The 24,807-nt window shown below is 49.8% G+C and overlaps 1 protein-coding gene and 1 non-coding gene across 2 annotated transcripts; both read left to right on the plus strand.

Moving 5' to 3' along the window:
- The first annotated feature begins 12,250 nt into the window (after positions 1-12,250).
- LOC138070924 (melanoma-associated antigen D4) lies at positions 12,251-18,671 on the plus strand. The gene is made up of 12 exons (XM_068962290.1): positions 12,251-12,460; positions 12,811-13,644; positions 14,001-14,207; positions 14,317-14,380; positions 14,621-14,700; positions 15,101-15,192; positions 15,845-15,924; positions 16,013-16,055; positions 16,466-16,528; positions 17,501-17,615; positions 17,928-18,370; positions 18,543-18,671. The coding sequence occupies exons 1-11, from the start codon at positions 12,251-12,253 to the stop codon at positions 18,360-18,362; spliced, it is 2,223 nt and encodes a 740-aa protein (XP_068818391.1). The 3' UTR covers positions 18,363-18,370; positions 18,543-18,671.
- LOC138072099 (small nucleolar RNA SNORA11) lies at positions 17,128-17,254 on the plus strand. Its single transcript, XR_011144249.1, has one exon. It is a non-coding gene; the product is annotated as a small nucleolar RNA SNORA11 (small nucleolar RNA).
- Positions 18,672-24,807: the final 6,136 nt, after the last annotated feature.

A 24,807-nucleotide genomic window follows, 5' to 3' on the forward strand; every position in this document is an offset into this window, starting at 1 on the left:
GCAGGAAGAAATATTAATAACCTCAGATATGTAGATGACACCACCCTTATGACAGAAAGTGAAGAGGAATTAAAGAGCCTCTTGATGAAAGTGAAAAATGAGAGTGAAAAAGCTGGCTTAAAACTCAACATTCAGAAAGCTAAGACCATGGCATCCAGTCCTATCACTTCATGGCAAATAGATGAGGAAACAATGGAAACAGTGACAGACTTAATTTTCTTGGGCTTCAAAATCACTGCAGATGGTGACTGTGGCTATGAAATTAAAAGATGCTTGCTTCTTGGGAGAAACGCTATGACCAACCTAGATAGCATATTAAAAAGCAGAGACATTACTTTACTGAAAAAGGTCCATCTAGTCAAAACTATGGTTTTTCCAGTAGTCGTGTGTGGATGTCAGAATTGAACCATGAAGAAAGCTGAACTCTGAAGAATTGATGCTTTTGAACTGTGGTGTTTGAGAGGCCTCTTGAGAGTTCCTTGGACAGCAAGGAGTTCAAACCAGTCAATCCTAAAGGAAACCAGTCCTGAATATTCATTGGAACGACTGATGCTGAAGCTGAGGCTCCAATACTTTGGCCACCTTATGCAAAAAAAAAAAAAAACTGACTCATTTCAAAAGACCCTGATGCTGTGAAAGATTGAAGGCAGGAGGAGAAGGGGACGACAGAGGATAAGATGGTTGGATGGCATTACTGACTCAATGGACATGAGTTTGAACAAGCTCCAGGAGTTTGTGATGGATAGGAATGCCTGGCATCCATGGGGTCGCAAAGAGTCAGACATGACTGAGCACCTGAACTGAACTGAATTGAGTCAAAAGGTACAAACTTCCAGTGACAAGATAAACTAGTACTAGTGGTGTAATGTACAACATGATAAATATGATTAACACTGCTGTACCTTATATATGAAAGTTTTGAAAGGGTAAATCCTCAGCGTTATCATCACGAGGAAAAAAGCTTCTCCTATTTCTTTACCTTTGTATCGTTATGATATGATGGATGTTCACTAAATTTATTGTGGTAATTGTTTCATGCTATATCTAAGTCAAATTATTATACTGTGTATCTTAAACTTATACAGTGCTATATACCAATAATATCTGAAAAAAACTGGAATAAAAATATAAAAAGGATATATATTAAACAAAGTAGGGCTTCCCTGGTGGCTCAGACAGTACAGAATCTGCCTGCTATATGTTCTTGCCTGGAAAATTCCATGGACAGAGGAGCCTGGTGGGCTACATTCCATGAGGTCTCAGAGTCCGACACAACTGAGCAAGTTTCACTTTCACTTCATTAAACAAACTAGAATACCTTGTCTTCTTGAGAGGCATAGATATGAACTGGAATAAGGTTTTCTCCACTGTCTGACCCTAAAGTATTCCTTCCCATCTTCTCTTTGCTTGAACTAGTATGGCGCTCTCTTAGTCCCTTCAGGAGCCATACTACTTACTGCCTTAGAGACTGTATGGTGCTGCTCCTGGGAAATCTGAATTGATAACTCTTCATCTTCTCCTGTTCACCTGTCTACCTCATACTTATTTCTGAGGTCTCAGCTTAAATATCACTTCTTCCTGAAGGTCTTTCCTGGCCAGAAACCATTTCATCCTCAATTTAAATTATTCATCCAATTGGAAGAATCAATATTAGTAAATGACTGCATTACCCAAAGGAATCTACAGATTCAATCCAATCTTTATCAGTTACCAATGGTGTTTTTCACAGAATTAGAACAAAAAATTTTAAAACTTGTACAGAAACACAAAGGACCTTGAATAGTCAAAACAAGACTGAGATAGAAGAATGGAGCTGGAGCAATCATGTTCCCTGACTTCAGACTATACTACAAAGCTACAGTTATCAAAACAGTATGGTACTGACCAAAAATACCCGACACATAGATCAATGAAACAGTATAGAAAGCCCAGAAATAAACTCACACACTTATGATCCATTAATCTATGACACAGGGGACAAGAACATACAAGGAGAAAAAACAGTCTCTTCAATAAGTGGTGCTGGAAAAAAGTGGGCAGCTACATTTAAAAAAATGAATTAGAAGAATCCCTAACACCATACACAAAAATATACTCAAAATGGTTTAATGACCTAAATGTAAGACCTGACACCATAATACTCCTAGGAGAGAATATAGACAAGACATTCTTTGACATAATTCATAGCGATATTTCCTTAGATCAATCTCCCAAGGCAAAAGATATGAAAGCAAAAATGACCAAATGGGAACTAATAAAACTTAAAATCTTTTGCACAACAGAGGGAACCATCAACAAAACAAAAAGACAACTGATGGACTGAGAAAAAATATTTTCAAATGATGCAACTGACAAGGGACTAATTTCCAAAATATACAACAGTGTATATAAATCAATATCAGAAAACAAACAACCCAATAAAAAAAATGGGCAGAAGACCTAAATAGACATTTCTCCAAAGAAGACATATGGATGGCCAAAAGGCACATGAAAAGATGTTCAACATTGCTAATTATTAGAGAAATACAAATCAAAACTATAATAAAGTATCACCTCACACCTGTCAGAAAGGCCATCATCAAAATGTCTACAAATAGTAAATGCTGGAAATGATGTGGAGAAAAGGGAACCCTTCAATATTGTTGGTGGGAATGTTAATTGGTACAGGCAGTATGGAGGTTCCTTGAAAAACTAAAAATAGAACTATCGTGTGACCCTGCAATCCCACTCCTGGGATATATCTGGAGAAAACCATAATTTGAAAAGATACATACAGTCTACCTTATCTTTGACAAAGGAGGCAAGAATATACAATGGAGTAAAGACAATCTCTTTAACAAGTGGTGCTGGGAAAACTGGTCAACCACTTGTAAAAGAATGAAACTAGATCACTTTCTAACACCGCACACAAAAATAAACTCAAAATGGATTAAAAATCTAAATGTAAGACCAGAAACTATAAAACTCCTAGAGGAGAACGTAGGCAAAACACTCTCCGACATAAATCACAGCAGCATCCTCTATGATCCACCTCCCAGAATTCTGGAAATAAAAGCAAAAATAAACAAATGGGATCTAATTAAAATTAAAAGCTTCTGCACAACAAAGGAAAATATAAGCAAGGTGAAAAGATAGCCTTCAGAATGGGAGAAAATAATAGCAAATGAAGCAACTAACAAACAACTAATCTCAAAAATATACAAGCAACTTATGCAGCTCAATTCCAGAAAAATAAACGACCCAATCAAAAAATGGGCCAAAGAACTAAATAGACATTTCTCCAAAGAAGACATACGGATAGCTAACAAACACATGAAAAGATGCTCAATATCACTCATTATTAAAGAAATGCAAATCAAAACCACAATGAGGTACCACTTCACACCAGTCAGAATAGCTGCGATCCAAAAATCTGCAAGCAATAAATGCTGGAGAGGGTGTGGAGAAAAGGTAATCCTCCTACACTGTTGGTGGGAATGCAAACTAGTACAGCCACTATGGAGAACAGTGTGGAGATTCCTTAAAAAATTGCAAATAGAACTACCTTATGACCCAGCAATCCCACTGCTGGGCATACACACCAAGGAAACCAGAATTGAAAGAGACACATGTACCCCAATGTTCATCGCAGCACTGTTTATAATAGCCAGGACATGGAAACAACCTAGATGTCCATCAGCAGATGAATGGATAAGAAAGGTGTGGTACATATACAAAATGGAGTATTACTCAGCCATTAAAAAGAATTCATTTGAATCAGTTCTGATGAGATGGATGAAACTGGAGCCGATTATACAGAGTGAAGTAACCCAGAAAGAAAAACACCAATACAGTATACTAACACATATATATGGAATTTAGAAAGATGGCAATGACAACCCTGTATGCAAGACAGCAAAAAAGACACAGAAGTGTATAATGGACTTTTGGACTCAGAGGGAGAGGGAGAGGGTGGGGTGATTTGGGAGAATGGCATTGTAACAGGTATACTATCATGTAAGAATCGAATCGCCAGTCTATGTCTGATGCAGGATACAGCATGCTTGGGGCTGGTGCACGGTGATGACCCAGAGAGATGTTATGGGGAGGGAGGTGGGAGGGGGGTTCATGTTTGGGAACGCATGTACACCCGTGGTGGATTCATGTCAATGTATGGCAAAACCAATACAGTATTGTAAAGTAAAATAAAGTAAAAATAAAAATTAAAAAAAAAAAAAGAATGATAGTTTGGAAGATGTTCCTGTAAAGAAACCAGAATGAAGGTTAAAAAAAAAAAAAGAAAGAAAAGATACATACAGTCCAATGTTCATTGCAGCACTATTTAAATAACTAAGACATGGAATCAACCAACATGTCCATCAACAGATGAGTAAAGAAGACGTGTTATAAATTTATTATGGAATACTACTCAGCCATAAAAAAGTATAAAATATTGCCATTTGTGGAAAAATGTAGATTATCTAGAGATAATCATGCTAAGTGAAGCAAATCAGAGAGAGAAAGACAAATATCATATGATATCATTCATTTGTGGAATCTAAAAAATGATATTAATGAATTTATTTGCCAAACAGAACTAGACTTATAGACATAGAAAACAAACTTATGGTTGCCAATGGGAAAATGGAGGGTAGGGGTAAATTTGTAATTACCAGATACACTAATATATATAAAATAAACAACAAAATCCTAATGTATAACCCAAGGAACTATATTCAATATCTTGTAATAATCTATAATGCAAAATAATATGAAAAATATATGTGTGTGACTGAATTATTTTTCTGTACACTTGAAACATTGTATGTCAACTATAATCCAATAAAAATAACAATTAAAAATAAACGAATAAATAAAATTAATAAATTACTTTTCCTCTTCTCTTTTTTTCTTAGCATATTGAAAACTTCCTCCATAGCACTTATCAGTATGTGTCATAATTAATGTATTTGTGTATATATGTTTGAAACACTTTTTGAAACCCCTGCTGCCCATTCCAGTGCAAATCCAATGGTGAAATTTGCCATTGTCTGTTTTGTTCTCCACTGTATATCTTGATATTGTATATCTTGTATATTGTCACCCTGCTTATTTAACTTATATGCAGAGTACATCATGAGAAACGCTGGACTGGAAGAAACACGAGCTGGAATCAAGATTGCCGGATGCAGATGACACCACCCTTATGGCAGAAAGTGAAGAGGAACTAAAAAGCCTCTTGATGAAAGTGAAAGAGGAGAGCGAAAAAGTTGGCTTAAAGCTCAACATTCAGAAAACGAAGATCATGGCATCTGGTCCCATCACTTCATGGGAAATAGATGGGGAAATAGTGGAAACCGTGTCAGACTTTATTTTTGGGTCTCCAAAATCACTGCAGATGGTGACTGCAGCCATGAAATTAAAAGACGCTTACTCCTTGGAAGAAAAGTTATGACCAACCTAGGTAGCATATTCAAAAGCAGAGACATTACTTTGCCGACTAAGGTCCATCTAGTCAAGGCTATGGTTTTTCCTGTGGTCATGTATGGATGTGAGAGTTGGACTGTAAAGAAGGCTGAGCACTGAAGAATTGATGCTTTTGAACTGTGGTGTTGGAGAAGACTCTTGAGAGTCCCTTGGTCTGGAAGGAGATCCAACCAGTCCATTCTGAAGGAGATCAGCCCTGGGATTTCTTTGGAAGGAATGATGCTAAGGCTGAAGCTCCAGTACTTTGGCCACCTCATGCGAAGAGCTGGCTCATTGGAAAAGACTCTGATGCTGGGAGGGATTGGGGGCAGGAGGAGAAGGGGATGAAAGAGGATGAGATGGCTGGATGGCATCACTGACTCGATGGACATGAGTCTGAGTGAACTCTGGGAGTTGGTGATGGACAGGGAGGCCTGGCGTGCTGTGATTCATGGGGTTGCAAAGAGTCGGACATGACTGAGCGACTGAACTGAACTGAACTGTATATCTTGAGGATCTAGTCCAATGCTTGTTCCCTTATGGGGTCTCAAATATGTTTGTGGGAGAAATAAGTGAATGAACAGAGGAATCAGTGACTTGAGAAACAGAATGAAAAGGATGGAAGAATCCATAGAGGGATTGGGTATGAAAGTATTAAATATATATCCATGGTCTTCCCATATGCTGTTGCACATGGGCCCAGCAATGGGAAAATCGACAGGGATGTGCCAGGGAGAGCCAGGAAATAGAAGATACATAGATGTGGAATGGGAGTACGTGATGGAAGGAGAAGGGGGACTGAGTAGAAAAACCAGTTAGAGAACTGAAAAGACATAGGAAAGAGGGAGACAGGTAGCAGCAGAAAGCAGGGGAGGATGCAGGGGAGCTCAGGAGAGATGGAGAAGAGAGACAGCAAGTGGGACCATAAGGTGACATGCAGAAAGCAGGCAGAAAGTGAAGGAACATGTCTCCCCAATAACACACCTTACTGGGTAGTGATCAAAATAATGAATTTCATACATTCCTCCTTTTCATTCTAGCACCACTAGCTCTTAACATTGGCCTTAGAAAATTAGAGCTGTTTGTAAAAAAATCAGGGCAACAAAGATCTGACTCCTCCATTCATTGCTTCTGGTGAAAGCCTAGTGTCTGGAGGTCTTACCAGTGATAAGGCTACAGGAAAAGGGACAGGGACAAGTAGACACTCATTTTGAAGCAAGCTCTACTCAGGAGTCTGTGTGGGAAGCACATCCAGGGAAGGTAATAGACTGATATATGTAATGGTTTTGTAGTAAGGAAAATGGAAATATCAAGTCCTTTGTATATATACCATGAAAAATTCCCCATCGTGGGGGCACTGGCAAGAAATTGAATCCTCTCAGGAGCAAAACAAGCATTCCAGGTCGGATTTGCCCTGATGCTGTATTGGGAATTTATTATATCAAATATCTAAAATGAAATAGAGAATTTAATATTACAAGCCATGAAAAGGTTGTAACCATGATCACTCAATCCCAAGGATATTCTTGCATGTGATGTTAGAGTAATGAGACTCAGTGGAAATAAAACAGCCATATTTTGACATTTAAATGCCAATATTTCCCAAGCTGTATGAACTTCCTTGGTGGTTCAGACAATAAAGAATCTGCCTGCAATTCAGGAGACCCAGGTTTGATCCCTGAGTTGGGAAGATCCCCTGGAGGAGGAAATGGCAACCCACTCCAGTATTCTTGCCTGGAAAACCCCACGGGCAGAGAAGCCTGGCTGGCAAAGAGTCAGACATGACTGAGTGACTAATACTTTCATGTTTTATTATAATTCACCATGGGCCTGAATTGTATCTTAAGCTGATAGAGGCTTACAGGCAACATCCTGAGGACTTGTGTGGACTTAAACAGAGAAAAGCTAGCCACACTGATTCCACTGGACACACTGATCTTAGTTCTGCCATAAGATCTTCCCTCCCTTCCCCTGAGAAAATGACTAAAAGTTTACAGTGAGCTGAGGTGGGCACCTTTGTGTGATGGTGTATGCAGCATAGATATGGCCTCTCAATGAAATACTTAGGGAAGACAGAGAAGCAAACAGGATGAGTCAATGACAGTGCAACATCAGTTTCCCAATAGTTAACAGCAGTCCTAGGACAGTTAACACAGGCCTAAGCAAGAGGCTGATAAATCAGCACACTTGTGAGGCTTATTTAGGGACTGGTCATCAAGGGAAAGTTATTATTGGATAAATATTTTTTTATCCTTTTTTTTCAGGGATGAAGGTGGTGAGTGGTGAGAAATCAGAAAGAATAGTGCATAACATTATGAATATACAATTTAATAATAGCTGAAAGGCTTCTCCAAAAATAGCAGAAGTGCTATGTGCTGACTATTTCACAGCAATTGTAAAAAGTGAAGTACATCAAATAATATTCTGTGCACTGAAAGACAAGAGTTAGATATGTGGAAATAGTTGTGAAGATGACCTGTAAAATCCAATTTTACCTGTTAGTGATTAAGCTGGGATAGCAGAAGCCAGAGAGTTAGCAAAGGGATGTTTGCCCATTTGGGCATCCTGAATGCCAAGGTCAAAGTACTGAGAGATAAAATGAGGCCAAAAGGAGGACAATCTGTTTACCACAAGAAACAGCTTAAGAATCACAAACTCACTTGATGTTATATGAGGTTAGTGCATGAACCACTGAAGAAAAAACAGACATGAGGAACCACTGGAATTAAGGAGACCTTAACCAACCCTGCTATCAATAGACATTCTGGATGCCATTAGACAATATTTGCATCACTGTTAACCCTAGAATTGCAGAGAGAACTGTCATACTTACATAAACTCAGAAAAGAACAGATACTGTATGACCACTGCAAAACAAATGGGGAACAAGCTTCATCATCTCCCTGGTAACCCCTGTACAACTCATAATTGTTTCTCTTCAGTATGGTGGAACGACAAACACTCTGGTTTCTGGATGTTTCTATCCTGGCCCCTCTACTAATCTCTCCACTTTTCTTCAAAAAATTTTCTTAAAAAGCAACCATTGAAACCCAATATGACAAACTCCTGCTGAGAAATCTTGAATGGGTGTTTATTACCTTAGATGAGAAATATGATTGTCTGTCCCTGGGGGAACAGATAAGTAACACATCACGCATGCACACTATGTGTTATTCCTGCGGGTCACGTAGACAGAATTAGACTATGCATAGCAGAGTGGATACATCTTAAAAGCATAGTTCACAGTTAAAACATCTGAATGTAAGAAAAATTGATCATGCTTCTGGCCACGATGAATTAACAGGAATCTGATTCGCTCTGCCACCTAAACATCTATAAATCAAAAATGTTATAAAGCTTTACATCATGGCACCATGAGCCACACAGGATAAGGGGTCTCCAACACAAGGGAAATTAACAAGGTTAATTCCCTGGGTTGTCCGATTCCCCCCAAGCCCAGCTTCTTGCCTGGATAGAGTTCCCAGGCTGCAGCACAGAAAGACTGAACACAAACAGAGCTCAATGAGTGAAGGAGACAGAGTTGAGAATTCCAAGAGGCCAATGTGACTAGAATATTCTGGGAGTAAAGGAGGGGTGAGAGCTGCACAGAGAGGTAGTGCTGGAGAGCTGCAGAGGTCTCCCACCTGGGTGCAGTGTATGACAAAAGGGCAGTGGTGGTAGTTGACTTCCCTTTTCTGAAGTGAGTAGCTGTGTGCGTCGTGGTGCCATGTGCTGAGATTGTGAAGACAGAAGTTTTAAAAACAAGAGAGATGGGGGATGTGAGTGTGTGGGAGGGGTGGCTATCCCAGTACCACAATGAGACAGACTCACTGTGAGGAGCCCTTGAGACACCCACGTGGAGATGTCAAGTAGTATAATGTTCAAAGTCAATTACATCTCCATTAAGAAAAAAGAAGAAAGAGAAAAAATAAGAATAAAAATAAAATAAAACAAGTGTAAAAGTCCACTATGGATTTTGTTTAAAACAAAAAAAAAGAACCACCACAGTTTAAAAATGAGAAGGGAACATGGCATTTTCTATTAGCGCACAGCAGCTCGTCAAGACTTTCACTTCTAAGGTCTGGTCACGTCGTACAGAAACGTGTTACACAAGAAGGGCTGAGAGACACAAGCAGCTAGCTGACAAGGAAGGTTGCTATGCAACAGCTGAGGAAAGCCATCCAGCCAGGCAGAATTGATGTTGGTCACTGGAGAGTAAAAGCTCTGGTCCTAGCAATAGCTTCCATTCAGACACAGGGGTCCTGGAGAGGCTGATAGAAAAATGAATATAAAAGTCCACTATGTTTGTTTGTTTAAAAAAAAAAAAAAAGAAAAAAAAGAGGTGCAATTTGAAATGGGAGCATAGGATTTTCTTCAGTGATTCTGGAGCATGTGCGCCCTTGGGTGGGACACCAGTAAGTTCTCCTTTTGCTTCCCATTTTGCATATTGAGAAACCAGGCTCAGAGCTGTCCAGTGACCGGAGTGGGCTCACACAGCTAGCGACAGACTGACCCAGCACTCTGTCCCTGGAGTTTGGAAGTCCAGCTGAGAGCTTCTATCCACACGACCACAGCTGCCCCAGGCCCCAGCCGTGGAAGGAACCAGGCCAAACATTTACTCTGAATCAGGGTTTGCCATGACTCAGACACACAAGTGCCTGATTGTCCTGGCCGCTCCAGCGGGCACCAGGAAGGCCTCAGGGACAGCCTATTTGTGCCACTCACAGCGAAGGGGCCTGACAGTCAGAGCAGGGAGTGGACCCCGAGGAGCAATTCGCACACCTGGATGGGCCCATATAGAGCAGGCAAGGGGTGGGCCTGGGGCCCCCTACCTGTTCCCCCTGGGATGCAGAGCATGAGCTTAGGTCTCAGAGAGGGGAAACCCGGTTTGTTGGGACAGATGTTCACAGGGCAGGGGAGGTGGAGTGGATCTGCTGCCCAAACTGGAGAGGGGAGGGTGCCTCGATCCCCGGGGCCAGTGCTAACGGAACACGGGTTTTGGAGTCAGGAAGACCCGAGCCCAAATGCTGCATTTTCACCTCACTGGCTCTGCGGCCTTGTCGAGTGAGTTCACGGCAATGCGTCTGTGCCTCAGCTTCCTGATCTGTAAAATGGGGGTGCTGACATCCACTTCCCAGGGCTGCCGTGAGAGGAAGATAATGCCCAGCACACACAAGCTGCCCGAAGAGTGGCTGGGGAAGCAGATGTTCCCAGTGTGTCTGGGGGCCCTAGACGGGGATAGTGGAGGAGAACACACAGGGAACTGGTGTCCTCTCGCCATTTCCATTTCTCCCGTTGCAGTTACCCACCGGCCTAGAGACCTCTGTATTGGTGACCTAGGGGTCATTCATGCTGGGGAAGCAGGGCTCAGTGTATTCCAGACCACACCGGAGGAGCTTAGAGGCAAGGGGGAGGGCAGGGCTGAGAAGCATTGTGCAGAAGTGGGGGGACTGAGGGTATGTGATGGATGGGTTGGAACCGCAATACAGGGCGCGCGTGCCCGCGTCCCCGGTCGGTGTCGCGGGGGCGGAGGGGTTGACAGTGAGGGGAATCTGGCGGGAGGGAGAAAACGCCCCCACCCCACCCCGCCCACCCACTGGCGGAACCGCATGCGCACAGGGGACCTGGTGGAAAAGGCTTTTGTTGGGAGAGCGGGCCGGCTGGAGGGGTCCGCGCATGCGCAGGCTGCCCAGCCGCGGGGGGTGGGGGGGTGCGGGGAGAAAAGGGGCGGGGTGGTGGGAGCTGCTGTGCTGGCAGCAGTAGGCGAGGGCGCGGCTGCGGGGTTCCTGGTGCTGAGGACGGACGCCATTGGAGCCCCAGGGAAGGTAAGGATCCAGCCCCAGACAGGACCGGGAGAGGGCAAGTGGAACCGGGTACGCTGTGCCCTTCCTCCCCACGCCACCCCCGCCCCCGGATGTGAACAAAGCCCAAGCACGCAGAACTTGAACCCCATTAGACCCGTGGTCAACAAAGGAGCCGCCCCCCACCACGGCCACCAGACCCAGGCTCCCCGATTCGAGCCCTGCTTAACACCGGAGCCCACCATCTGAACACCTTTACCGGACGCGTGTGCTCCGTGCTGAGCTGCCTTAGCGCGGAGGCCCCACCCCCACTCCAACCATTCTGAGATCGGTGCAACCCAACTGACGGCTTTGCCCCCTTCCCCGAGTTGCGATCCTGGCCTTTGAGACCTCCAGCGCTTCCAGTTCGAGCCTCGCCTAGTCCGAGGACCACCCCCCCCCGCCCCGGAACCCCACTCCATCCCTCGTGAGCACTCCTGTATGAGTCCAGCCTAGACCTGAATCACCTGAATCCCTCCCTCCCCCCCACTGCGACTTAGAGGGTCGCTGGGATTCATTTTCCCAGAGCTTCCAGCAGTCCCCGTTGTCTGAGCCTTCTCATGCCTTCTCCTCCCCAGCATCCTGGCCCCGTGCTCCAGCCATTAAATCGAGGCGCTTTATTTCCCCTCTCTCAAAGCATCTCTTCTGGGACTCTCTGGACTGAAGCTCACCAGTCCACCCCTTGTTCCAATCCAGCCGCTGGTCTGGGGAGCCTGTGTGACCTAAACTCCCCTTTCGGTGCAGGGTCTCCGCCGACCTCCTCTGTCCTCCTAGGGCTCTGTCTCTGAGGGAATCTACCCCAGCAGCCCTCACCCCCGCCCCAACCTTACACTGCCTGGGAACCCGGTGACTGCAGCCCTCCACCTCCTGAGAGATCCCGCCTCCTGCTGGATCCCGCCCCCTCCCCCTGAGGAGGCCTCCTCATCCCTCTCAGGCTGAGCCCTCTTCTCCTTGGGACCCCCAGCATGGCAGAGGGAAGCTACCGCAAGGAATCTGAAGGGTACAACGTTGAAGACATGGACGAGGGTAGTGATGAAGTCGGGGAGGAAGACATGGTTGAAGGCAACGACTATGAAGAATTTGGTGCTTTCGGAGGCTACGGTGCCCTCACCAGCTTTGACATCCGCATCCTCAGAGCCTTTGGGAGCTTGGGTCCAGGCTTTCGCATCTTAGCGGTGAGGCCCCCTCCTCGGCCACCTGCTAGCCCTGGGCCTTCTCTCTTGTGACGTCAGGGAGGATGGGAGGAGGGGGCCGATGAGGGCTGGAGTTGAAGGGGGAAGGACTGCCCAGCTTACCCAAACCTTCCCTCTCCTACTGGGAGCAGCGGGGGGTGGGGGTGGGGGAAGCGGGGCGGGGACGGAGGGGGGGCCCGGGGGCTGGTCGGAGGCTGGCCAACACAGGGGGAGCTTTCTGTGTAGAGCTATCTGCCTTCCCCTCCCCTGCCATGCCATGCCCTGCCCTGCCCTCCCCTGCCCTCCCCTCCCCTGCTCTGCCCTGCCCTCCTTTCCCCTCCCTGGTCTTGCAGAATGAGCCCTGGGAACTGGAAAACCCAGTGCTGGCCAGAACTCTGCTGGAGGCATTTCGGATGGATCCAGAAACACTTGCCAATGAGACGGCTGCCCGTGCTGCCAACGTAGCCCGGGCCGCCGCCTCTAACCAAGCTGCTCGGGCTGCTGCCACTGCTGCCCGTGCCACCTACAATCAGGTGGTCACTAACCACCACCCGGTGGCCACCCACCAGGCGTCAGGAGGCGATACCCAGCCCATGACATCTGCTGCCCAGGCTCCGGCAGCCACCCCTGAGACAAGCATCGCTTCTCCGCACAGCTCCCAGATGCTAGTCAACAGCGAGATGGCTGCCCCTGGGGCTCCAGCAAGGTCCCCACAGCCGCAGACATCCTCCCAGGCCCAGGAGGCTGCGGCCGAGGGCCCTAGTACGGCCTGTGCTTTCCCCCAGGCCTCGCGTGCAGGTGAGATGGATGCCACCCGGCCCAAGACAGCCTTCCTGGGTCAGAATGACGCCTTTGATTTCAGCCAGCCGGCAGGTGTCAGTGGCATGGCCTTCCCACGCCCCAAGAGACCTGCCCCGGCCCAAGAGGCTGCCACAGAGGGCCCCAGTGTTGCCTCCAGGGGCACCCAGGCAGCCTCTGCCGGGGAGGGGGCGGCCACCCGGCCCAAGACGACCAAGTCCGGGAAGGCTCTCGCCAAGACTCGCTGGGTGGAGCCTCAGAATGTTGTGGCGGCAGCTGCCGCCAAGGCCAAGATGGCCACGAGCATCCCTGAGCCTGAGAGTGCAGCTGCCACTTCGCAGCAGAGTGCGGAGCCCTGGGCCAGAATGGGAGGCAAGAGGACAAAGAAGGTGAGACCTCCCTGCTTTCTCCCACCCTCCTCGCTCCCCTGCTTTCTCTGCCCTCTCAGCTCTCTGCCTCCTCCCCTCCCTTCCTCTCCCTCTTCTTCCCCCTCCCTCTTCTCTCAGCTTGTACATGTTTCTCCAAGCCAAGCTTACCAGCATGTTTTTACTCCACGTAGTCCCTACCCTTGGGCCTGGGGGGAGAAGCGGTTGGCTCAGTGCCTGGCACTTAGTAAGCACTGGGCACGTGTCATCCACGTGTCATCTACTACCCTTATTTCCAAGTACCTGCTCTGGCTAAGATGTGTGCCAGGCGACTCAGGGAGCCTGGACGCCCTGAGTCTCTCCTCTGTCTAATGGTACAGTCCAAGCACCTGGATGACGAATATGAGAGCAGCGAGGAGGAGAGAGAGCCTCCTGCGGTCCCACCAACCTGGAGGGCATCGCAGCCCCTGCTGACGACTGCGCGGCCTCAGACGGCCCCTCGGCCCTCCATGGCCCTGAGGTCCCAGGTACCCTCAAGGCACGTGCTGTGCTTGCCACCCCGCAATGTGACCCTTCTGCAAGAGAGGGTAAGAAGGAAGCCTGCCCTTCCCCCTGTCTCCCTCCTCTCCTCCCTTCCGGGCCAGTTCTTTGAGGTCACCCACGCTTTGATCTCCCCGTGCGCTCTTCCTTCTCCAGGCAAATAAGTTGGTGAAATATCTGATGATTAAAGACTACAAGAAGATCCCCATCAAGCGCTCAGGTGGGCAGCCTCTGCCCTCTCCCTGAACTCTGTCCTTCCCCCCTCCCACCACCCTGCCCTGCGGGCCTCCCACCAGATGCCCTCTCCCCGCCAAACACACACAGATCGGGCCTGGCCGATGGCTCCATTGGCACGCTGTGGGGTCCTGAGCGTGCTCCCCTCAGCAGGGCTGACGGAAAGGCTGTAGCTCTGTGGCTGCTGCTCAGCCCTGGGGCTTTGCCCACCCCTCCCCTCCTGCAGACATGCTGAAGGACGTCATCCGAGAATACGACGAACACTTCCCTGAGATCATTGAACGAGCAACGTACACTCTGGAAAAGGTGGGTGTGGGGCCGGGGGCAGCTCTGTGGAGCAGGAGCAGCAGGGAACCCTTGCCTGCCTCCCCCCTCTGCATCCCCTCAAGGCCCAGGGGCCGGACTGCATGCTCTGGAGGGAAGCCCTCCCCGGCCTCTGCACCTGGGAGCTTCCTCTGCAAGCCTCCTCCCCTCCTTCCTCCCGCTCGTGCTCTCTGAGCGCCTGTGGTCTCCTGAGGTGGCTCCCGTTGTCTCAGCCAGTGTCACTGCTCCCACAGGGCACTTCCTCCATGGCCTCTCCCCTCCCTCCTCCTCCAGGGCTTGGGGTTCCCCGCCAAGAAAGAGTTCTAACAGGGAATTGAATGACCGCCTGCAGGACACCCGGCATGGATGTTTGATCTCACATTCCGTTTTCTCCCCGCTGTAGAAGTTCGGGATCCACTTGAAGGAAATTGACAAGGAAGAGCACCTGTACATTCTCGTCTGCACACGGGATTCGTCAGCCCGCCTCCTGGGAAAGTGAGAAAGCACAGGAGGCCGGTGGTCTTCCTTGGTGGTGCCTGGCCCCTCCTCTCGAGAAATGGGAAAGTAGGGCCGGGGGGCCTAGCACGGCTCCCACCCAGAGTTAGCAGTGCTGAGCAGCTAAGGGCAGGCAGGGGCAAGTAGCTTGGGGCGAGGCTTTGCGGCTCTCTGGGTTTCTGCCCTGCCCACCCTTCCGTGCCCCTGTCTTCCTGGGAAAGCAGGCTTCTTGATTGCCTCTCTCTGCTAAGGTCCCAGCCAGGGCTTGGCAGAGTGGGCCTCGGGCATGGGGCGGGGAAAGGGGAGAGTGGGGGGCGGGGGTCTCCAGTGGAGTCGTGCTCCAGATGCAGTGGGCAACGGGCAGGGAAGATCAGGGTGTGCCTCTGGTCTCAGGGTTGCCAATCGTCTGCTCCCCGCCTAACCCCATCCTCGACAGAGCCCTGGGAAAGAGGTGTTAGCATCCACATTTGATGGATGAAGGGCCTCAGTCTCAGGCCGAGGAAGGAATTGTCTGGACCAGGTATAGCGAGCCATACAGAGTGGGAGGAACTGCCCTGTAGCCCAGCAGTGTGGGAGAGGCTAGTTGGGTGAGCCGGCTGTGGTCACCTGGGCAAATGGCTGCTGGACAGGATCCCTCTTTCTATGCCTTCAGGACCAAGGACACTCCCAGGCTGAGTCTCCTCTTGGTGATTCTGGGTGTCATCTTCATGAATGGCAACCGCGCCAGCGAGGGTGAGTGGCTGGACAGGCAGCTGGGGGGTTGCCCGTCGTCTCACCTCCCTCCGTCTGCTAAACTCTTGCACCTCATCTCTTCTCACAGCTGTCCTCTGGGAGGCACTCCGCAAGATGGGACTGCGCCCCGGGTATGTTTGGGGTCTCCTGGCTCCCGGTCCTCAGTGTGTCCTTGGGCACAGGAGGCCCCGGGATTGCAGTGGCCTAGCGGTCTCTGTGGGGCGTGGCATCCTGGACTAGGTAGAGCGCCAAGGCTGCACCAGGGTGCGTGGGGAAATGGTCCTGAACCCCGAGCCCTCTTCTGCCCCGTGTGCCCTCTCTGTTCCCACACAAGACCTCAGAGACACCAGCAGACCTCGGGGCTCCATCCAGCCCCTCCCTGGGGCCCTGCTGACAAGTGGCGGCCTGGCCTCTGCTGCCAGCCCAGGCGTCCGTGAGGATGCCTCACGGGCTAGGAGGCCCTCAGTCCTGCTGGGAGCGCTCCTGCCCAACCCAGGCACTGCCACTCTCTCTAGTCATGCCTTCCTTTCCTTGCGCTCAGGGTGAGGCACCCATTCCTTGGTGATCTGAGGAAACTCATCACAGAGGACTTTGTGAAGCAGAAGTGAGTATCTTTGCCCCCCACTCAGGCCTTCCTCGGGTGCTGCTCTGGCTGAGGATGCCATTCCCCGGCCCGTGTTTTAACACCAGAGGGATGGGTGTCTGGTGTGAGTGTGGGGTGGGAGGATGCGAGTGTGGGGTGGGAGGATGCGAGTGTCGGGGGCACGGGGACAATTCCAGGGAGGCCTGGGGAAAGGGAGCACTTGCGGTCTGTAAACACCGGGTGGGACAGTACAGCCCCCACCTCCTTCAGCACCTGCCCTGTAGGCAGCGTCCCGGCTTTACATCTCACGGGCCTGGGACTCAGAGAGTGAAAACCTGATCATGGCCCTGACTGGGGTAAGGCCCATCTGGGCCTGGAGCCTGGCCCTGCTGATTTTCTAGCCCAGGCTCACCCCATCATCAGTGCTTGGAGATCTCCTGTGCCCTCACAAAGCCCCCGTGTGCATGTTCGTCCATCTGCCGCCCCACAAACACACGTTCACAGGTGTTTGGGAGTATGCGTGGAGTCCCCTACTCTTGGTTGACTGTTTCTCCCCATACAGTCGTTTTCTAGGATGGATTCTCCCAGGGTTCAGTCAGGTCACGGACAAGCCCCATGGTGGGTTGTGCTCAGAGCATGGAGCCTGAAGAAATGGCTCCTGCTTACACCAGACCCAGCAGGAATCTGGGTTATTGTGACAAGGGGCACAAAACTCGTGGCCTTCCTCTGAACAAGTACCCTACACGTGCCCCCTGCACCCCCCCATGCCTACTGGGCAAGACAGGTGGCCTAGGGGTGTGAGCCCCTCCATTTAGGAGGCAGAAACCCTGGGAGCCGGTGTGGAAGGGGGGGCAGGGGGTGCAGGGCCAGGGCAGGCCTCCTGCAGCAGCTGAGCTGCAGCCTCGGGGCTGGGAGGGAACTACCTGGGAGCCACTGGAGCAGCCACAGGTGTGCCTGTCTGCGAGCAGAGGTTTGTTGTCCTCTCTCACGCAGGTACTTGGAATACAAGAAGGTCCCCAATAGCAGCCCACCCGAGTATGAGTTCCTCTGGGGTCTGCGCGCCTGCCATGAGACCAGCAAGATGAGGGTGCTGAGATTCATCGCCCAGGTAAGGCAGAGCCCGTGTTCTGGCTGCATCTCCCCATACCTGGTTTGTGTCTTGGTCCCGGCCTCCTGACGCCGTTTGTCCAGTGAGGATGCCAAGGCCCAGCAGGGTTCCCAAGTCACTGACACCAGTTCGCAGGCTGTAGGGAGTGGACGGGGTGAAATCCCAGGTCTGGCACGGAATGACGGGAGCCTGATTTCAGTCGTGTGGGTCTTTCACATGACTTCGCAAAGCACTTAAGTGAGTGAAAGGCGGGAAGCGGGTGCTGAGCGAGGTAGGGTAAGTGTGCAAACGGTTGCTGTGCTTCCATCGCAGTATCAGAACCGAGACCCCCGGGAATGGAGGGCTCATTTCTTGGAGGCTGTGGATGATGCTTTCAAGACGATGGATGTGGATATGGCCGAGGAGCATGCCAGGGCCCAGATGAGGGCCCAGATGAACATCGGGGAGGAAGCTCTGATTGGACGGTGGAGCTGGGACGATATCCAGGTGGAGCTCCTGACCTGGGATGAGGACGGAGATTTTGGCGACGCCTGGTCCAGGATCCCCTTTGCTTTCTGGGCCAGATACCATCAGTACATTCTGAATAGCAACCGTGCCAACAGGAGAGGTACCTGGAGGGCTGGTGTCAGCAGTGGCACCAATGGCGCGGCCAGCGCCAGCATGCTCGATGGCCCCAGCACCAGCTCCACCATCCGGACCAGAAACGCTGCCAGAACCAGTGCCAGCTTCTTCTCCTGGATTCAGTAAGATTGGAGGTCATTACACGGGACTCTGGAGGCTGGGGTGGGGAGGGGCTGGCAGGTATCAGGCGCAGGCCTGGGGTGGCCTGGGGGAACGAGGAGAGCCTGACAAGACACTCAGTCTGTCCTTGCTGTCCCTCACATGCATTGACACCTCTACTCCGGCTTTTGTGTCTCCTGGTTCCAGGCAGCCCTGAGGAGCTGCGGCAGTCCCCCGCCGAGCCAGAGTGCCTCCGCTGCCCGGTCCCCGACAGAGCACTCCAGGCCCGCTTCTCCCCGTCCGTGGAAGATGGCATGCAAGATGACGCACTCTATGCCCTTCCTGCTTTCATTGTGTGCTTTTCTCGTGCTGTCGTGTTTTGGGTATCTGTGTTACATTAAAGTTGTGAAATCAGTCAGATGTTTCCTCCTTTTCCTGGGCAGGTGTGGCTCTGAGCAGCCCACGGGGACAGGCGGGGGCCGCCTCTGCCTAAAAGACAGGCAGGTGTGGGTGGGTCCGGTGCTGGGAAGGACAGAGATGCCCCTGAAGGGGGGCGGCCATGAGTTTCCACAGGCTCCGGTCCACAGCTTCATGATCTCCTACGCTGTGTGCCCCTAGTCAAACATAGTGGCGATTCACAGGAGCAAGGGTGGGGTGGAGGGCCGAGAGCTGGTGCCACTGTCCCTCCCACCAAGGGACAGGCTCCACAGACATCCCCCAGGACCTACCTGCCCCGCCCCATCTCTGGAGTCGCTGTCCAGGATTCCCTCCCTCATCAGCCACACAATTTTAGGACCTCATCCCTCTTCCCGAGTCCTAAGGACAGCGAGGTAGGCCTCCCAGTGACATCCTCACACCTCCAGCAGGTAGAGGAGAAACCATCATAGGCAAGACAGCCTATTTCATGGGAGAAAGCTGCAGGCAGACCTGGACGGCCCATTGCCCATGACCATGACCCGAGGCTCTTCGGGAGGCTCCAGGGTACTTCTCCATGGAAGCAGGGCTCTCCCAGTGAGGCCAAGGCCAGCCTAGGTCCCTGAGTCTTCAAGGGCTGTGCGATCCCTGAGGGGGCTGAGGCTAAACTTTCATTCCCCAGGCAGACGACAGTGAGGGCAGAGACACTTTGGAACTCTGGGAAGGACTCTGTAGCAGGAAGGGGCCATCTGGGGCTTTTCTGGGTATCTCAGTGATGTCCACAGCTTGGAGGACAAGGCTCCAGGTTAAGAGGAAGGAGAGAGTAGTGTAAAGACCGCAGCCCCCCTGCCCAGCCACCCGTTGCTTGCCTCTTTGCCCCAAGAACAGGTTCCACTCCCTCAACCAGACCTGGATCCTGACCCAGACCCAGTGGAAAGCAAACACACCCATCACTTGGCTCAAAAATGAGTAAGAATCCCAAGCAGGCAGCAGAAGTCCACCACTAGTGCCCCCTTCCGAGTGATGGCCTGGGCCGTACCCCCAGGAGGCAGGCTCTGTGTGTACCCCTCCCTTAAAGACAGGCTTCATGTGGGTTTCTGCCTTATTTGTTGGTGCTTTGCTGTCTGCCTCCCTGGCTGCTGGGTTGATGCCTCGCCCCGTGGACACTCTGATTCTGACAGAGATTCAGTCCCCTCCCAGGTGCAGGTATCCGGGTTGATGGTCCGGATTTGGGGAACCCCGCTCCGGTGTGATGAGTGACACTGGACTATTTCTGGCTCCCTCAACCTGAGACCTCCCAGGATCCTACTGTGCACTCAGTAGGTACCTGCCTTCTCATGGACGAGGTCGGGGCACTCACCACAAGCCATAGGTGTGAGCTGGAGCACTGTGCACCGCAGGCACCTGAGATAAGGCAGCTCATCTGGAAAGGAGGCGAGAGCAGCTCTCAGAGGCAGGATGCTGGGGAAGTCACCACCCCTCCGGGCCTCCAGGCTTGCACCTCTCTCTCCTTCCAACCCCTTCCCCATGGATATCTTCACCTGGCTCCTGCCCCTCCACACCGTGCAGCGGGTGTGCTGAGAGCCGGGTGGGGAGTGAGGAAGTGAGCAGAGAGGCAGCCTCAGGAGCAAAGCGGAAGGCGGGTCCCAGGGATCGGGGACAGACCCTGAGTCCCCCAGAAACTGACGCTTGGCACCGCAGAGGTGGCCGACCTTCAACCGCAGGGCAGACATGAGACCAAGGCAGGCCTCCCTCCCATCCCCAGCCTCAGCCGTTCCACGGGGTCCCCCACCACAAAAGCCACAACAGAGGTGTACGTGCACCTTGGCAGCTCCCGCAGATCTCTCCCCAGCCCGGGCCTGTGCCCTCTGACTCCTCAGACACTTGTTGATGGACAAGCATTCACCGATTGATTCCCTTGTGTCCAGTTCCTGATGATTCGCATGCAATGTCTCGCATGGCCTTGACGTCAATCACCAGATAGCCTCAAGGGAGCAGATGACCAGGCACATTCCATGGATGAGGACCCTGAGGCTCTTGAGAGGGAAGACACTTGCCCTGAGTCCCACAGCCAGGAAGTGGCAGTGCTGGGACTGGAACCCAGGATGCTTTGAGCCCAAATGTGTGCTCTGACCACTGCAGTCTGTTGCCACTGCCTTGGAGGGATTCACAGTGCCATGAGGTGACACCCCCACCTCTCACTCCTCTCTGCAAACACCCCCACTCCTGATCACTCAGGAAACATATACAGCTTTCCAAATCCCTTCACTGAGCCAGAACCCCACCCCTCATGGCCTCCCTGCCCCTGAGGGTCACCCTAGGCTTTTGAGGCCTGCCACTGCCCACCAACCTCCTGGCACATCCTCACTCCTGTGGCCTGGAGAGGCCAACACTTCAACATCCTGGTCAGAAATGGACTCTCACACCTGAGGGGGACACAGCAGTCCCTTTCCAGGCCAGTTGCCCTAGTGTGGGGTTAGGCAAACACATTCAATTTATTTTGAGACCGTTGACTTTCCAGGGATTACAAATTTCGAGAAGTGAAAAGGGGTGAACATTCCCAATGGACACGTGAAAGTCGAAAATGGAAGAATCAGTGGATGCTCAGAGCTGATGAGAGTGTGGAGCAAATGAACTCCCGTACACTGTCCGGAGAAGTCTTCATTTGTACGAGGCCCCTGGAAAACAGGAGGGATACATCCGTTGGTTTATCGAAAAAGCAAGACGAGTTCCAGAAAATCATCTATTTCTGCTTTATTGACTATGCCAAAGGCTTTGATTGTGTGGATCACCACAAACTGTGGAAAATTCTTAAAGAGGTGGGCATACCAGACCACCTGACCTGCCTCTTGAGAAATCTGTACACAGGTCAGGAAGCAACAGTTAGAACCGGACATGGAACAACAGACTGTTTCCAAATAGGGAAAGGAGTACATCAAGGTGTGTATATTGTCACCCTGCTTATTTAACTCATATGCAGAGTACATCATGGAAACGCTGGGCTGGAGGAAGCACAAACTGGAATCAAGATTGCCAGGAGGAAATATCAATAACCTCAGATATGGAGATGACACCACCCTTATGGCAGAAAGCGAAGAAGAACTAAAGAGCCTCTTGATGAAAGTGAAAGAGGAGAGTGAAAATGTTGGTTTAAAGCTCAACATTCAGAAAACGAAGATCCTGGCATCCGGCCCCATCACTTCAAGGGAAATAGATGGGGAAACAGTGGAAACAGTGACAGACTTTATTTTGGGGGGGGGGGGGCTCCAAAACCACTGCAGATGATGCTAAGAGCTGATGAGATGCTCCTCCTCCTCCTCCTGCAGCCATGAATTCAAAAGATGCTTACTCCTTGGGAGAGAAGTTATGACCAACCCAGACAGTGTGTTAAAAAGCAGAGATATTACTTTGCCAACAAAGGTCCGTGTAGTCAAGGCTACGGTTTTTCCAGTAGTCATGTTTGGATGTGAGAGTTGGACTATAAAGAAAGCTGAGCTCAAGAGAAATGATGCTTTTGAACTGTGGTTTTGGAGAAGACTCTTGAGAGTCCCTTGCGCTGCAAGGAGATCCAACCAGTCCACCCTAAAGGAAATCAGTCCTGAATATTCATTGGAAGGACTAATGCTGAAGCTGAAACTCCAATCATTTGGCCACCTGATGTGAAGAGCCGACTCATTTGAAAAGACTCCGACGCTGGGAAAGATTGAAAGCAGGAGGAGAAGGGGACGATGGAGGATGAGATGGGTGAATGGACACCATCACCATCATGTCCACTCAATGGACATGAGTTTGAGTAAACTCCGGAAGTTGGTAATGGACAGGGAGGCCTGGTGTGCTGCAGTCCATGGGGTCTCAAAGAGTCGGACACGAGTGAGTGCCTGAGCTGAACTCAACTGAAAGCTTGAGACTACTTGAGGCCACCTGGATGGAGGAGGCATGAGAGATCAGCTCTAGGTGAAAGTGAGCCTTCTGAAAGCAAGGAAGGAAGACATTGGAAGATGAAGCTTCACTATGAGCAGTGCACCGCTTTTAGCCAGGAATTTGAGCGAGCTGAGATCCTGACAATCATGTACCTTTCAGGAAGGCAACATCTACAAATTAGCTTCTCTCTGAAGCTCTCAAGACACTGTGGTGTCCTGGCACCCAGAGTGGGGAGGCAGAGGAAGAGTCTTAGAATCAGGCCACCCTGGCAAATCTCCTCTTCCTTCTTTCCCCTACACGGGGGAGGAAATGGACCCCAGGCCCAAGGTTCAGACTGCAGGAGGGACGAGGGCAGCAAGGGCAAGAATCAGTGCAGAAGGGTGTTCCCAGGAAATGGTGTCCAACCTCAGCTGTAGCTTCACATTCTTGCCCAAAGTACACTGTGCTCTTCTGTGTGTGCGCGGGTTTCAGAAGACTGCAGAGCCTGGCGAGAGTCCCCTGCTGGCTGCCCACAAAGAGAACATTGCATGACTGATAAAGCCCTGAAGATTTTCATTATCAGAGGTCCACGGTTTGGATGTTGCTTACTTGCAACCCGAATTCCTCCAAATTAAACTAATACTCAAAAGATTCTCTTCATCAGTTGTCCTGGGGTTTCATTGTCCAGCAAAAAAATGTGTCCATTTAAGTGTACAGGTCCAAGGCCTTTGATAAGTCTACCATGTAACTAGCACCTCAATCAAGAAAGAGAACATTTCCATCACCTCATAAAGTTCCCTTCTGCTCCCTTCCAGTGAATCCCTACCATCCACGTGCAGCCTTAGGCAACCGCTGATCTCCTTTCTATTTCGCTTATAGGTTAGAATGCTCTTCACCAGAGCCTGTAATACACATCAGTGTGCAACATGTAATCTTCTCGGTCTGCTGGCTTTCCCCTCTGCCTCAACGCTTTGGAAATCCATCCATGCTGTGGCACAAATCAGCAGACTAAATTAACATTGTTCCAATTCACAAGCTGATTATCTCTGTTGAAATGACACAGATATAACACAATCTCCCAGAACTAGTCAGTGAATTTACCGAGAGTGCAAGATACAAGATTAGAACAAAATCAACCACATTTCTATATCCTAGCAAAGAAGTGTTGGAAAATGAAACTGAAGAGAGTGCTACCATGTACCACTCACAAATACCGACGATTCTGTGTCGTGACTCTAACAAATGACAAACAGTATCTGCATGCCGTCAACCACAAAACAGTAAACAAAGAAATTGAAAGTAGCCTAAGTAAATAGAAGAATATGCCACGATCATGCATTGGCATGTTTACCACAGAAAAGATGAATGTTCTCCCCTCAACTTATCTATAGATTTAATGCAAGTCTAATAAAGACCCTGGCAGCAAGTTTAGCAGGTGTAGACAAGTTGATTCTAAAGCTTATGAAAAAAGCAAAAGAAACTAAACTAACCCAAGCATTGTGAAAGGAAGAATAACATGGGAGGAGTCATATTATCATCTCATTTCAAACGTATTAACCCACACAGAAATTGCTTGCATTCCTACACATTAACAATGAAAGATGAGAAATACAGATCAGGAATACAATCTCATTTACCACTGCAACAGAAAGAATAAGATATCTAGGAATAAACCTGCCTAAAAAGTCAAAAGAGCTGTGCTCATTAAAACTATAAGACACTGATGAAAGAAGTCAAAGAAGACACAATCAGATGGAGTGATATAGTCAGACGATAAAGCGTCTGCCTACAATGCGGGAGACCTGAGTTCAATCCCTGGGTCGGGAAGATCTCCTGGAGAAGGAAATGGCAACCCACTCCAGTATTCTTGCCTGGAAAATGCCATGGACAGAGAAGCCTGGTAGGATACAGTCCATGGGGTCACAAAGAGTCAGACGTGACTGAGCGACTTCACTTTTTTTCACACACACACACACACACACACACACACACACACACACACACGCACACGCACACACACTATGTTCTTCGACTGGAAGAATCAATATTGTGAAAATGACTATATAACCCAAAGCAAGTTACTGATTCAATGAAATCCCTATCAAATTACCAATGATATTTTTCACAGATTAGAAGAAGAAATTTTACATTTGCACAA

This window comes from Capricornis sumatraensis, chromosome X, assembly GCF_032405125.1.
Source record: "Capricornis sumatraensis isolate serow.1 chromosome X, serow.2, whole genome shotgun sequence".
NCBI lineage: Eukaryota > Metazoa > Chordata > Mammalia > Artiodactyla > Bovidae > Capricornis > Capricornis sumatraensis.